The following is a 15,244-nucleotide window of genomic DNA, read 5'->3' on the forward strand; positions in this document are numbered from 1 at the left end:
ATCAACAGTGCCAGGGCATAAGTGCACAGCGTTAAGCAAAAAACAAATCGCAAATCCAGTGCACTGATAGTTTATTTGTTAATTCAGTACAAAATATACGCCAATCTTCTGCATAATCTTGGCGTCAGACGCGCGAATCGCGGGCGCGCAACAGCGCTTCCGGTCGCGATAGGAGTTCGGCAAGGTGGCAACTGCCGCGGACCGCTTAAGAATACTCTGGACGGTAGTGCGCTTTACTGCTTGGGGGGTGTTCAAGCGCTCCGTTGCCCAACGAGCAAGTTCGGAGTGAGAGCATGTAGGATCTGCTCGCACAAAGACTGCTTTTGTGTGACATGTAGGAGGAAGGGCGATGTTCCATTGTCTTTGGCGGTAAAAATCAAAGTCTGTGTTTGTATGAAGACGTCCGATCCAAAATTTAAAATCAGATCGATGCGGCGTGTCATCCCTCGGCGAGGAGGGGAAAACCGTTGAGGTTAATTGCGAGGGTGGTGATGGGCAAAGGTAATTGCGCATCCGATTCGCGTAATCATAAAATCTGGCAGGGTATCGACTGATACCGGTGTCGAATTGGAGGTGCACGACTGTAATCAGTTTGGCAAGACTCTTGTCATCTGATACACGGTAATACATGTACATGTACACTGATACAGACCACCAGAACGAGAGCGTGTGATATACTTTTAAGTGTACAAGCATTAAGGCACTTGACTGTTTCAACTCGAAAATGATTGATTCATCGCATGTTTCAGTGAGGCAGAACTTCTGCCTCTTTGAATCCAAAGGATTGGGGGATGGGTAATGCTTCTCGTTTTCTAATCCGTCAGCCTGGTGGTCCAGCCACTTTCACAATTCAATTTCCATTGCAGGGTATCATGCTTTCTGTCGTTGCTGTCTCCGCGTTGGTCGTCTCCTCTGTCGCCGCTGGATCGGTCGACATAGGGAAGAACGGTCAAGTCTCCATTGATTCGCTTTTGGTCGGCGAATTCTACCGACCTTCGAGCGACATCGTCACCGGGTATGCCGACTCGACCTCGCCCGTCCCGTTCCGTCGATCTCCGTGTCCTGGTCTCAACGCGCTCGCCAACCATGGTCACATCCCGCGCAGTGGCAAGAACATCACACACGAGGACCTGCGCGCGGCTCTTATGTCGGTGTTCAACTTTGACAGTGGCTTGACCCAGGTTCTACTGAACCAATTGCCTGCCACCTTCTCCCTCGACATTATTTCGCGCCACAACGTGCTTGAGCACGACGCGTCCCTTGTGCACAACGACGAATACTTCGGTGGTGACCCGATCAATATCAACGAGACGATGGTGGAGAATCTGCTGGGTCGCTCGCTGGACGGCAAATCGCTCGGTATAACTGAGGTCGGAGAGACCCGTAGGGACCGTCTGGCGGAGTGTCGTGCCAACAATCCGGAGTGCGTCTTCGGCTCTAACCAGACCACGTTCTCGTATCTGGAGGCTGCTGTGTTCATCGTCGGCTGCGGTGGCAACGTCAACGAGTCGGTCACTGTTGAAGCTGCACACTCGTTCGTGTGGGATGAACGCATTCCGGACAACTATGTTGCCTCGGCGGTTCCTGTTTCGTTCAGCTACATGCAATCTGTGACGGCGAAGCTGCTAAAGTTCGCTTAAGAGCTTTGACAGTTAATGGGCAGAAGTCAATTAAATAACTCCTGATCCTTCTACATGTTGCGTAGTGTTCTCACCCAGTTTTACTTTCGTATTGGAATAAATACGAGTGCTAGATATTGCCAAGCACAAGAAAACATCGTCACGCTGTCGCTCCAGCAAACGTTTCGCTGTGCTCTCGACAGCTAAATTGGGGATTGGAACACTGGACATCATCGCACTCGACGGCTGCCCTGTTTTGTTCTTTTCTAGCAGCTGTCCCGCAATTTTTTTTTTTCAGCACACTCATCGCGGAAGGCCTTTTCAGCACTTGGCCTCTTCTTTACTGGCATATTTTTTATAAAAGACAAAACTCGTTCTTCTTCGCGGTCCATCGCTTAACAAGAATTGCTGCAACTGCCTTGTTCCGTTTCCTCTTCTCGACGTGTATGCAAGCACGCAACTCATCAAGCTGGGTGCGTAGCTCTGAGCTGCTGATTTCAGAATACTTAGTGTTTTCCGTTAAGTAAGCCACCGAGCGCGCTCGTTTGTCACGACTTCGTCGTTCAGGCGATTGTACTTCTCTATCAATTCATTTATCACCCAATCGTTCTTGGCCAATGGGACGTCGAAAACGTCAGTGTTGCACACGTTCGCTGGCGTAAAGATCACTAAAGGCTCTTCCTTTCCTGGTTTTCATTGACAGAGTGCAGCGAAGATCCGATGATGTTGAAGGGACCTGCGTCGTGTCTGGTTCAAAACTCAACGTGGTGCTTTGATCACGTCGCACCAGCTTCTGTAAGCTAATTACTTCGTCGCCTCGATGTTTTAGACGACTCATCATCGTGTGAGTCCACTTCCTAACACACTGCCGACAGCAGCAGCCATCTGTTGGATGTTGATGCTTCCACCATGAGCAAGAGGCTTCCGTTCTTGGGGCGATATTGTTGATGATGTAGAAACATTGGTGGGTTTGTTTGAAATGGGGTTGCTTTGACGTGAGCCAGACGACGTTCTACTCATGGATGCTTGAGAAGTGAATGGTTCACTACACACGTCCTTGTTTGGTTCTCGAATTGAGGACGTTTTTGTGTTCTGCAATTCGCCGGCTCAAAAGGTCGTGAGAAGATCTAGCAATCTTGGTGACAAGTTTTCGTTTCTTCAACTGAAACAACTTTTGCTGATCAGCAGCCTGGGGGTGTGATACAGGGCGATGCTGATTGTAAAGCCCCGCAGCACTTGAGAACGATTTCGCGCACCTCCTACAGCCATGGATTCTGCTCGTTGTTTTGATGGCATTGCGCTCTCCTTTCTGATAGCACAGGAGCGCTTTGTTGTTATGTTGATGAAGCGCAAACGAGGTGGCAAGGACTTTGCCGCATCTGGTGCAGGTTCGGTCCCTCTCGTCATCCGCCACTCAAAATAGAGGCAACTCCTCGGTTGCATTCGCTGTGTCGCTTACAAATTGGGAGGTCGTGTCGGTGGTGAGTAGAAGAACCTCCATGGCTTGGGTGTCAGAGCATGTTCGAAGCTGACTTCTGTTAGTCATTTGCTTTTTGTTCTACTGCACTTCTTGCACGTGTCAGTTGTATATTGTCGCTCGCCGACGAAGCTACTACATGTAGAGACTGTAACAAATTCCACAACGTTGTAGTAACCTCTGGAAGGTGCTAGGGCGTGACACCAGCTTGAGAGCGATAGAAGATCATAACCTGGTTGCATGCTTAAGTAATAAAAGCTCCGGCTCGCCAATAAAATAACTCGGCCAAATAATTCATCAATCTGCTCAAAAACTGTTAAAGGCAAGTGTCCCGTGGCTGTGAGTGCTACTTTCTAGCGATTTCTTTTGTCACGAGAGCTTGAATCTGACGACTTGACTTCATTATCCTAATGATTATCTTCCGACGCTCCGTCTTGAGGGATGCTGTCGAGGCCTGCTCTAATCGAATTTTGCTCGATAGTTCACGAGCCTCTCTCTCGCCCACAGCACTGTCGCTCTCCTTTGCATTTAAGGGCAATGAGCTAAGGGACCGCAGTTGCTTCTGCAATCGTGCCAGCCCCTTATCTTTTTCTGCGAGTTTCGCAGCAACACCTGCACATTTTTCATGCAAATCCTCTAGTTCGTCGGACTCACCCGACGTTGCTATCTTTTGCAGGTCCTCCTTTAGCTTCGCCAGTGTCTTTGTACGAGTGCGTACGATTATCGTAACAATAGCGGCATCCCGCTTATCTTTTTGCCTTTTAATGGCATCCCGAAGCTCATAAATTTGGCTTCGCAGTTTATCCGAGTTGGTTTTGTCTTCTTCACTTACCAACTCCATATCTTTGACCATAATTTCCTCCTCTTTTTGTTTACTCAACACATCGTCGTTGAGTTCATTGAATGCATTGATCAAGAGCGTCAGTTCAGTCGGTGACTTCAATTCAAAGTCATCACCAGGATCGGCGTTCGGTTCATCCAAATCCCCCGTGGTGTCTGGGCCCTCTTGGCTCAAGTCGCTATCAGTGGGCGTAATTTCACGCTTCTCGATTGGGTTTCCGTGAAATTCTTAGTTAGTTCCTTGTTCTCTTTCTCTTCAGACCGAATAGGCTTCGCTTCGGTCTCGATGTCGACGTCTTCCGTAAGGTCAATAAATGTCGGGGATAAGTCACCAGAGGACGACGAGAAACCGCCATAACGCGAGCAATTTCTGCCACTAAATGTGTTCTGGCGTGGTAGGCGAGATAGGATACTCTCGAGTTTCTGTATACGCCTGTTCAAATCATCCCACTTGCGGTCACAATTTTTGCAGCTGTCCTCACTGCTAAGCCTTTGGTCTCTGTATCCTTTGTAAATTTTCGAGACTTGATGACGTGCATCATAAAATCTCGAAGAGCCCGCCTTAAAGGTAGCTGAAGCTGAGCTATTGTAGCTCTTAGTTGAGGCTGAGCTGTTGTAGCTCTTGGGTTCACCTTGGTATGACGAGTTCCGTTCAGGACTGCGAGGACGTGAAGTTGAATGCTGGTACCTCTCCTGCTCATTTCTCTTACATTGCCGTTCGGGCGATTTGGAGCGTGAGCGTTGCTGAGTTGAAGCTGATCTAGGATGTGACTGCCCGTATTTCATTTGCACACGCCATCGAGCGTATCCGCAGCGATAATTTCGCTCTCGCATGACATCCTCTCGAAGCGACGATAAAGTTACATTCCTCTGGGCCAACCAGAACTCAAATTTCTGCTGGTAATCCCCAGAATTTTCATTGGAAGCTAAAGGAACAGGGATGGGCATGTTCCGGGTACCTGAAGCCTTGGTCCACGGTGACTTGGGGTTCAGCAACAGTCGATGATACGTCTCCAAGGACATGACTTTTTCGGCCAACAGTCGACGACGACGGGTTTCTGGGGCTTCGACTGTGTAGTGCGAAGGCGGCGATCGAGATCTTTCGCGACGTGGTGATAATTCTCCTCCGGGAGGAGGCGATCGGGATCGGTTTCGGTAACAGGACGACGAACGCCAACGCCGAGGCGACTGAGATCTGGCGGCGTATCGCCCAGCAACAACTGGGGATGGAGATCGATGATAGCGTGCGGGAGACGAAGAATCCCAATGTTGCGGTGAGCGCGATCTCCAAGTAGACCTCGAGAGGTTTGCCGAGCGTAGCGACGTCGATGATCGGCCATCGCGTATCTTGCGAGCTTTAGTTACAAAAATTGCTTTGAGGTCTCGACTAAGTGCGATTTTGACAAAATTTGCAACAAACACACTTTTTTTCTTACGCTTTGCTTATCTTGTTGCCTATGATCCTGAAGCAGTCATTGTCTGGGCGCTGTTGACTTCGCGTTTAAGATCCCCGACGTTCCGTTCAAGTTGATCCATGCGATCCGTCAGTGTTTTGGCCCAATTGCGCATGCACTTGTTGCAGCAGCATCCGTCCTCGTTCATGACGTCGCCGTCGTGCTCTTCAGAGTCGTCTGTAGCGTTCGACTCGGCTTCCGACAACTCTGCTGGGCCCGTATCAGGTTCAGTGTCAGCCGAGTGATGTTCAATGACATTCACTCTGGAAGTTGCAGCTGCAGGACTATTGCTTGCATCTGCACTTGGTGGCGACGCAACCACTGAACTTGTTGTCACTATTGCCGATGAGGTGTCTGCGCTCGATGAAGTTTGCCGTTGAGAAGTTGTCGGTGTTGACGCTTGGGATGCCATCGATACTGCTGGAACAGCGGAAATAAACGAAAACCTTGGGGACTTTTCAACTGGACTGAGAACTGAAGGAAACGTGACTGACGGCAGCTGTGGGCGTGATGCTTCTTGACTGGCCCGCGGCCCTGAACTACTCGACTCCACCGTTTTCCTGGTACCCAGTCTGTGCGCCATTGGTACAGCCGACGACGGTAACGAGAACGTTGCTGGCTTCACAACGGGGTTCGGTAGTGAAGCAGACGTCGCTGATGTTGATGCACGCATCCGTTGCGAGCCCGTAGATACTGCCGAGGCTGCTGAAGACGACGTTGCTGGTCCTGGCACTGAAGACGGACGTGACGCTTCTTGACTAGTCGAACTATCTGATAGTCTTGGCCTGGTAGCGTTTTTATTCCTTTCTGCCATTCCTTGAGTGCGAGACGTCGATGGATGTTTTGTTGTTGTCTTTGGAGCAAAAATTGCAGCTGGGGATGGCACTAATGCCTTTTCGCGTTTTATTGATGGGGCCGTCGCTGAGGGTGACGGCAATGGCCGAGCTGGCATAGTCTCTGGAATCAACGTTGTGGATGTTGAGAAGCGGACGGATTTGCCTGGCGAAGACGTAGTTGCCGTTCTTGTCGAAGGTCCGGTAGTTGTTGGCACCGAACTCGTCCTAGCCGCCACAGGAACAGCCTTCAAAGGTGGATTGGCTTTGGTAATTGGACTTGTTCTTGCTGTTGTGGGAACTTGCGCATTGGGTGTAGCTGTCGAACTCGCTCTTGCTGCTGTATGAACCCCCTTAGACGACGCAATAGCTGTAGGAACCGGACCCGCTCTCACTGTGGATGCTCGTACTGGTGCATTGGACGTAGGCGCCGAAGTCGGTCTTGTAGCCACGGAAACACGTACTGCAGGAGTGTCGGTTGTTGGCACCAAACGCGCAGTTGATGCAGTCGCAGCCGTAGTCGTTGTTTGTCCCAGGTTTGACCCAGACGAGGGTCGATTCGACTCCACCAAAGTTGGTTCTTGTTTCACTTGCGGTTCAGCAGACAAGCAATTCGACGGACCGCCTGGTGTCATGCTGATACGGGGCCTTTGTTCCACTTGTGTCCGTGTTCGCTTAGTGCTCGGTTCTACGCTTGTGACCGGCGTCTTCCGCCCACTACTGTCCGCTGGTCTCTGAGAATTAATAGCTGAACTTGGTCGCTTTAAAGCACCGCGAGGTGTCGTGTTCTGAGACTCAGCACTCGTCCGGGCGTCTTGGGCTCCAGCGACAGTTGATGACTGCGGTCTGTTAGCTCGCAGGTAAGCAAACGCTATTCGAAGTCTCCGTTCCCTGGCAGGATTGTCCTTCATTACCTCTTTCGACTCGCTGTAGCTCTTCGCCCACGTCCAAAACCGATGATCGTAAAGCCCCATGGACTCACCAGGAAGCAGCGGCACAGGAATGGCAACTAGCGTGTTGCCATCAGTGGCATTGGCACCATTCTGCTCGATCTCCTTCTGGAAAGCAGCCAGCTCTAGCAATCGTCTCTCCAGCAACTGAGAGCGCGTCTTGTTAATCAACAGATGAGGGTTTTCAGGTGGGGCGAGCGAGGCCGGCGGAGATCTCGATCTATCTCGTCGGTCGGGAGACAAAGAGCGGTCTCGTTGAGGTAGGCTGACCGCAGTAGGCACACTTCCTCTCTGCATCGGTTTGTTGCGACTGTACCCACCAGTAGGTGTGATTGGGCGACCTCTCTCTAAGTTTTCTCGAGTGCTTCGCGACGACGATCTAGATCTACTTCTAGAGCGAGAGTGTGTCCTCTGACTTGTTGGCGATCGCACTGGAGCGTTCGACTGCGCAGGTTCCGTCAGATCGGACGCTCCTGCTCTTGCATACGCGAACGTATGCCACAACGAGCGCTCTTTGGCTGGATTATCACGTAGTGAGGACAGCGACATCTTTCGTGAGTCGAGCCAGCGCTCAAACTTCTGCGTATACTGCGCCATGGTTTCACCAGGCCAGAGGAGGACTGGGATCCGTACCATTGTCTCATGAGGCCGCTTGAGAGAGTCCTCGCGTATGAGGCCATTGCGAAGTTTGCACATCTCGGCCCGAAATGCTTTCACCGAGACTACTCGTCTGGCGAGCAAGTGCTTGCGAAGATTGTCGATATGCGACCTGGATTGATCGTGAGGAGACGGCGATCTACGCGGGACGGGCCTGTCGCTGCGCTGTGGGGACAAAGGTCGGTTCTTCATGTACCACTCGTAGTTCTCGGGTGATCTTGACCGCGACCGCGTCCAACGCTGAGCATCGCCACTGTACTGGCGGTGAGCAGCACCCGGCGACGGTCGCGGGTCCTGCCGAGGTCGCAGCTCCACACTACGCTGTGGTGGCCAGTTACCGTATACCCAAGAACTCTCAGGCGCAGCAGAGTATCCCCGCGCCATTTGATAGTTTCGGTCCGGCACTGCTGCCGGTCTGGCTGTAATAATACGTCCTCTTTCTGGTGAAGGGTTCCGTTCGTAAACGTATCTCGGAGACACACTCCTGTCTTCTCTTTGAAGCGGCAGTTGATGTGACCCAATAAAGCGTCTGTTGCGAGGAGGAGATCGCGAGGGCGACCTGGAACGTGAATAGTAAGGAGCGCCTCGCGGTGGAGACGATGGCGACCCGGAACGCGAATGATAACGAGGAGGGGACGATGGCCTCCGTTGCACGTTGCTGTTGGGTCTCGCTACTCGCGTCTGTGCGAACTGAAGTCGGCAGTTCCGTTCAGTCGCGGGGTCATCGCGCATAGATACAAGCGACAGTCGCCTCGCTGTCAACCAGTGTACGAATTCGCGTTCATATTGCTCCAAATTCTCGCCCGGCCAAAGTGGCACAGGAATCTCCCTCGGCGAGTGTCGACTAGGCCCGCGCAGCTCTTGCCAATATGCATTCACAGACAACACGCGTGTGGCCAACAGCTCGCGATAGGTCATAGGTCCACACTGGGAGGGGGGTCTCGAACTCTTCTGGATGTAACAATGGTACCAGTACCGGTACCAGCTGCACTTCGACTTTTTTCTACAGTTTGTATTCTCGTCGTAGAAAAGAGTGAAAAAAAGTATGCTCTCTAATTCTTGATTTCGTCGAAACCATTCGATCGATAGAGTTGGTATTGATTGAAGCGTATTCCTTTTTCATTCACTTGGTGTTCGTAGCGAATAAAAACTAATTTGCTGTCATCATTCCAATCATTTTTTTCACTTCGCAAAAAATCGTTTCAGTTTGTTCGCTGATACGCAAATTAGCCGAGTCTCCCGAAAGTGCATCGAGTATCGATGGCAACTGAGGGGGCGGGTTCGAATCCTCCGGGCCCCGTGGCTGCGCAGGGGCCCCTGAACGTGCTGCTCCCCGTTCGACGTGTACTAGGGATGTTGCAGCGCCATGAGCGGCTGAGTGAACAGCCTGCGCCCGTGGGCCCTCCCAAACCGCACAATCAACACCAAGAAAACCAAAATGGCAACAAAGAGACCGCCACCATTCGGAACGAAGAAATCGTGACCGAGCCCCCTCCCACCCAGCCGGATGGGGCTAGCCAGGAGCATACCCTCGACCATGTGGGGAACACCAGCGAGGAGTCGTGTTCGAAGTGTGGCAAAGGTTTCTCATCCAGCGCGAGTCTCCGCACCCACCTGACCAATGTGTATCCTTGCGATGAACCAAGACCGGCGATGGTGCCAAAAGAGGCTCGGTTCGAGTCCAAGGCCTGCTATAAGTGTGGCAAAACCTTTGCAAGCTGGCAAGGACTGCGGGGCCACCTTAACCGCATCAAGCCTTGCGACCAGGAAAAGTCGGCTCCTGCACCTACGACACGTCGACGACCGGCGGCGTCGAAAACATGCGTCAAATGTGGCAAAACGTTCTCGAGTCCGCAGAGTCTTCGCATTCACATGAACCGAGTGAAACCGTGTGACCAGGACTTGTCAGCTCCTACGACGCCACCAGCAACATCATCCCCCACTATCCCACTCATGATGAACACCGAAGACGTGCAAAAGGAAGCTGAACGGAAGGCAAGGGCCAGGTTCCAGGCTCGCAAAGCCTATCTAAAGAAACGTGGTCGACTGGATGAGCTTGGAGACCCTCCATCGCCGTTTAACCTATCTAGAAACTATCAAAAAGGAGCGAGGGATGCTGCACCGAAGCCAGACCTTAAACGACAGGCATCAGATGCCTTATCGCAAGAGGGTGACGATGTGGAGACGTCAAACATTGAGCCTCAATCTGAGGCGAAGAAACAACGCGTGCATGAAGAACAACCTCGAGAAGAAGAGCCAGTGGACTCTCCCTCCGATGTATCGAGGATGACGACCGAAGCCAAGGTGCCTGCGCCCTCGAGCCCAGAAGCCCCAACGAACACAGTGACTGCCGAAGGGAGCTTCGTGCATCGCTCGAACAAGAGTCACGGTGGTGATCTTCTTGCAGGTGGATGCAGTTGCCCACCGTGTGTTCGTAGATGGGCAAGGAAGCTCACGAACCGGATGCAACAACTCGAAGATGAGGTGGTGATGTTACGCCAGAAAAAAACCACCGGCAATGAGAGTGCCACATCTACTGATAACGTATTGACCAATTCGTCAAACGCGCAGGTGGCGTCGTCTGAAGGTCATTCGCGCTCTCTAGAAAACAATAGTGACGCTGCTGCTAGTCGCTCTGAGGCACAACCTGCGATTTCTAGCTCGCTGGCGAGCTCCTCCAACATTACGATCACTTCACGACGACCAGAGGGAAGCGTTGGCACAAGAACAGACCAGCGTCGCGAAGATCCATCACGTGCTGATGGCCAGCAGCAGAGTCCAATTGCATCTGACTGGCAAATACTTGGCTCTGAAAATGGAAGGTTGATGGATGTCTATACCCACATAAACGACCAAATCTTGATGAACGAGAAGGTCGTTGAAGAAGAATCCAATGGCCACGCTCAATTTCTCGTATCATCCAATCCGGATTTCAGCAGACAAGTCGACGAACTGCGGATATCCATCAGCACGGAGAAGACGAAACGTGAAATCACTGTGGCAGCTCTCATTGCTCGCGAGTGGAGACCCCGTCGCGATGAGGTTAAGGCACTACTTGAAAACAGTCCAGCACATAATTCACCCCTTGACGAGCAAGCTTTTCACGCAAAATGGTCCCAAATCTCAAACGACGTGTCCGCAAAGGACGAAGTCATCGCAGAGTTGGAGAAGCGAATGGACTCGCTCGGTGAATCCGGTGCAAGCAGCCGCTCCAGGTACGCAGAGATGGGCGAACTTTCCAGCAAAATGGCCGCTGAATATGCTGCTAAGATGGCACTGGAGAGCGAGCGTGAGGGTGTTTATGCGGGTCTAGTGAAATCCAGCACTCGGATTTGTTCGCTAGTCAAGAATGCTCTACTATAGCAGCGAAATTCTCAAATCGTAATTTTTTTTCTCAACGAAATTCTAAACGTAGTTGTAAAGTACATACTACCTCCGTTCTGAAGAAGATAACCATTTCAAATTATATTACAGCCTACCCAACAAAATACCCTCTCTATGCCGATCTTTTTTGGATTTCGAATCTCCCGCGCTTTCCCGACCAGGCTCCCGCTACTTTGTAAGCTGGCACCTGGGGGAGATCACAGACAGTGAGCGCCAGGCCGTCTGGGAGACCTTACTGCTTCGCAGCGTGGGAGAAGTGGTCAAACATGGAGAGATCGTTCGGGTTGCAGCGTACTTCCGTGTGGGCCGCCAAGTTGTCGAACGAATTTGGAGGCGTGGAATCAATTCGATGGGAGATCGAGTAGCAGCCGTGGTCAAGTCAAGGAAGAGCGCATGTGGTAGGAAGAAGGTGGATCGAGCTGAGCTGTGCGAGAGAATCGCTGCAGTTCCTGTCAATGAGCGCGAAAACCAGCATCTGCTTCAGCGCGCGTCCAGCATGAGCTGCTATTTGGTTCAGCAGCTGATTAAGGAAGGCTAGATACGGCGTGCGCTCAGACAGACCCACGCACAAGTTGGCGCGCCTCCGGCACAAGGACAAGCAAGTACGAGCTGGCACTCTCCCTACGTCACTGCCTTGTGACGCTATCTCACTCGCCAATGCTAACGCGTACATGCTGTTTCTTGCAGCGAGCAGCCCCCCACCGCCTACCGCTGAAGTTCCAGATGCCCCACTGAGCGCCCCTTCAGAATGTGGCGATGTAGTTGCCGTCTTAGATCCGTTTTTGTATCTGTAGTTGCACGGCGGAGCATGAACGCCTGTGCCTTGCTTAGTTTCTCACTGTCAGCTCTCCTAGCTAGCCAGCCTCTCACAAATTAATAAACGCTCAAATGAACGAGGCGGAGCGCTGCGCAGAAAAAAAACAAATAGTTATCTTTTTCCGAGACGAGTTTCTCGACAGTACTCCTGGTACTATCTAAACAGTCGTAGTACAGCTCGTAGTAGTAGTGCTTGTACTTGTAGCACTTGTAAAGTACTACTAATAAGTCTCGAGCATAGTACTAGAATAATTACCAACCGCGAAATTGTATACTTTATCACAACGCTTCGATTTCCCCAACAAAACCTACGCGCACGGAAGCCGCCAGATGTCAATAATATTATTCATGCCATCAGACCACAAGCTGCGTACAACACGTAACATCCAATTTTCAGTGTCTCTCTCTGTTTCTCTGTCGCGTGGCAAACGGGTTGTCTGGATACGTGTAATGAATGTGCCGTCTTGAACGCGGGGTTGGCACCATTTCTTGCTCGCCTTGCCCCAATAAATAAATAAATGACGCTAACAGTGGTGTATGGCAAGAAATTCAGGTACAGCCGGAATCGGACTGGCCCACTTTTCACGGAAATCTCATGCGTCATGCTTTCCTCCCGCCAATTCTTGTACCGGTACTCTAACCGCCCGTTATGAGAAGTACTTTTGCTTGATGTACGGGTAGTAAACAATGATAGCCACAAGAAACACTGCCATGCGATCAAGCACGCCGCACGTTCGGCTTCCCTCGGGAAAATAGAACGCAGAGGTCGATACTTTTGCCATTCGTCGAACATGTGCCATCCACAGACGACACCACTGTCCCAATGCGATGGCACAGAACAACACAATGACTTCCACAGTGTTGAAATCCGAGCCACCAGAGCCCAAACGGACAGCCACAATGATGATAGCACCACACATCAACGAAATAATCGGTGCTTCCACATCTTTCGTGGTAGCTTCAGACTTGAGCACCGGATGACGACACCATTTGAAAACCTGTGGCCGGTGCAGCTGCAACTCCTTGGCGAGACAATCCCCCACGTCTGCAGCTAGCACCACGAGCACGAAAAGCGCGAGTTGATTCCTGAACGATTGGTTCATTGTCTGGTCTATCAGGTCCGCGAACGCGATGAGCGGCGACACAATACACACAAGACCGAGCACGTCACACAGCACGAGCAGCAGACTCTGCATCACGACTTTGCTCGTCACGACACGGAACACGATGATGACGATAGCGCCAGCTAAAATAATGAACAGAGGGTCCACCTGTGCGTCAGAGGCGATGACATCTACCTGCAACTTCAAGTACGCGTTCATACTGGCCACAAGAACGCACGCCTGGTACACTAGGAGCACGACGGCGTCCGCCCCTGAAGGCGCTAATGAGCTGCAGAAAATAGACACAAACGCGGCTTCCACAGACGCACCGACCATCATTCTCCAGCCCGAAGCGGGGTTCTTGCTGTCAAATACTGTGCTTTCCACGGCGTACCCCAGCGCGACGCTCACGGCGGCACCAATTGTCGCCAATAAAAACGCGGCGAGGTACCAACGCCCGCTGCATATCCTGTCCGCCAGTGGTGCGATGGCAAAGCTCTTCGCGCGCATGGCCTCGTTTAATAAACGCGCGTAGTTCTCCCTGGGATCCTGTCTCCTAAGCGGCTGGTCCTCCAGAGCGCGCAATCGCCTGGCCTCCTCGTCCTCTGTCTGTTGTGCCTGTATAAGTAGTATTTGATGTGTCTGTTCTCCCGTGTTATCAATCGCTTCTGTCGTTACTGGTGCATCCTCGTGTAGATTCACGGCTAGAAGAAGCCGCTGGCGGATGCGGAAGGCCAACCAACTCCACTCGACGGCACCGACAGCCAGAAGTAGCTGTCCAATGAAGAGCAGTAGGTAGGCGTCCCCCACCTCCACGAGCGTCACGACGCCCGCAGGAAGCACCACGTATGTTATCACGGAGAAGAGCGTCGCGAGTGTGTGCGACGAGCTCGCAGCGTGGCATGGCGGCAGCCGCTCCTGCAGCTCCATTATTGCTAGGGCGAAAGAATGAGCGACTGGGAAGGGATCTCTGTTTTGTTTTTTGTACATAGGGTTGTGCCTAAAGGTTTTATCTAAAAGGAATAGCCTGAACTGACGATCCAATTGGTGGAAATCATGATTGGACGAAACGGGCTACTGACTCGTTCCATTTTGCGTTGACGAAAAACTGTTTACCGGACGATCAAGCCGGAAGTCTTTTTCTTTTATTTTCGCTCAAAGCCAGCTTGTTTAAGCATTATTAATACATGTATTATACATGTATACTGCTGTCAATGATCAAGTTTGACCTGCAATACGCTCAGTCTTCCGACTGTGCGAGTGCATGTACTGGTACATGTAAAAGCTGACGCTACAGGTACCACCAGCAGTGTTTTTTCTTCGAGAAAAATTCGTACTGCGATAGCCAGCCATCATTACTGGCAAAACTGTAATTTATTGCTGCTCCTTTTGCACGAGTCGAGTCGTGCCGCACGACGTGTTGAAGCGGTGCTGCAGTGGGGTACATGTAGTTGTCATCGCTCTCATAGATCTGTACCACAAAACCCTATCCCTATGCGAAGCCTGGCATCACGGAGTTGTACTCCAAATTGATTTGAGACCCAGTTTCCTGCTCTTCATTTATCGTTTAATTTGTTTGTAAAGCGGCCTTCATTTTTTCAAAAAATGAAATTTGGAAGTAGTATTCGTACACTTCGAGTTATTATCCACCGATTAATCCAAATTGTCAGCGCGCACAAATACTGGTTCGCTGTGGTAAGGCTGCATCAAAAGTCGAGCTATATGGAGTAAGCTGTAGATACGAAAGTACCCATTCTCTCTGAAGTCAGCCTTTGGGATTTAGCTTTTTTTAAGCCTGAAGCTTCTGGCACAATCTTCAGTTCGACTGTAAACACCACTAATGATTCTGACAAGCCAGAGCGAATCTCAAAGAATCAGAATGGCAATATGGTAAGACAAGGTACGCAAAAAAAAATTCTTGCAGATCGAGCTGCGATGCAGCTAATAATAGTCTCCATCGCTGTGGTCGTGGTGCACATGCGTGGCTGAATTTTTTTTTCATCGGGAACCGAATGACACGGCCTTTCGATTTTAAGAAAAAGCTTGAATGACCTAACCCTATTCAATTTTAATCGAGGTGAACAGAGCCAGGCTAGGAGATTAAAATGCCA

The 15,244-nt window shown here is 51.1% G+C and overlaps 4 protein-coding genes across 4 annotated transcripts; 3 read left to right on the top strand and 1 right to left on the bottom strand.

Moving 5' to 3' along the window:
- Positions 1-491: 491 nt before the first annotated feature.
- Positions 492-1,690, top strand: PITG_04900 (uncharacterized protein; the record flags this gene model as incomplete). The annotated part of the gene is made up of 2 exons (XM_002905556.1): positions 492-501; positions 838-1,690. 2 exons carry the CDS (start codon positions 492-494, stop codon positions 1,638-1,640), a joined length of 813 nt encoding a protein of 270 aa, XP_002905602.1.
- A 3,186-nt stretch (positions 1,691-4,876) lies between these two features.
- On the top strand, positions 4,877-5,231 carry PITG_04901 (uncharacterized protein; the record flags this gene model as incomplete). The annotated part of the gene is made up of 2 exons (XM_002905557.1): positions 4,877-4,913; positions 4,978-5,231. 2 exons carry the CDS (start codon positions 4,877-4,879, stop codon positions 5,229-5,231), a joined length of 291 nt encoding a protein of 96 aa, XP_002905603.1.
- Positions 5,232-9,483: 4,252 nt separating this feature from the next.
- Positions 9,484-11,193, top strand: PITG_04902 (uncharacterized protein; the record flags this gene model as incomplete). Its single annotated transcript, XM_002905558.1, has 2 exons — positions 9,484-10,374; positions 10,600-11,193. The coding sequence occupies 2 exons, from the start codon at positions 9,484-9,486 to the stop codon at positions 11,191-11,193; spliced, it is 1,485 nt and encodes a 494-aa protein (XP_002905604.1).
- Positions 11,194-12,677: 1,484 nt separating this feature from the next.
- PITG_04903 (uncharacterized protein) lies at positions 12,678-14,063 on the bottom strand (the record flags this gene model as incomplete). Its single annotated transcript, XM_002905559.1, has 1 exon — positions 12,678-14,063. One exon carries the CDS (start codon positions 14,061-14,063, stop codon positions 12,678-12,680), a length of 1,386 nt encoding a protein of 461 aa, XP_002905605.1.
- Positions 14,064-15,244: the final 1,181 nt, after the last annotated feature.

Source organism: Phytophthora infestans, genomic scaffold (assembly GCF_000142945.1).
Source record: "Phytophthora infestans T30-4 supercont1.6 genomic scaffold, whole genome shotgun sequence".
NCBI lineage: Eukaryota > Oomycota > Peronosporomycetes > Peronosporales > Peronosporaceae > Phytophthora > Phytophthora infestans.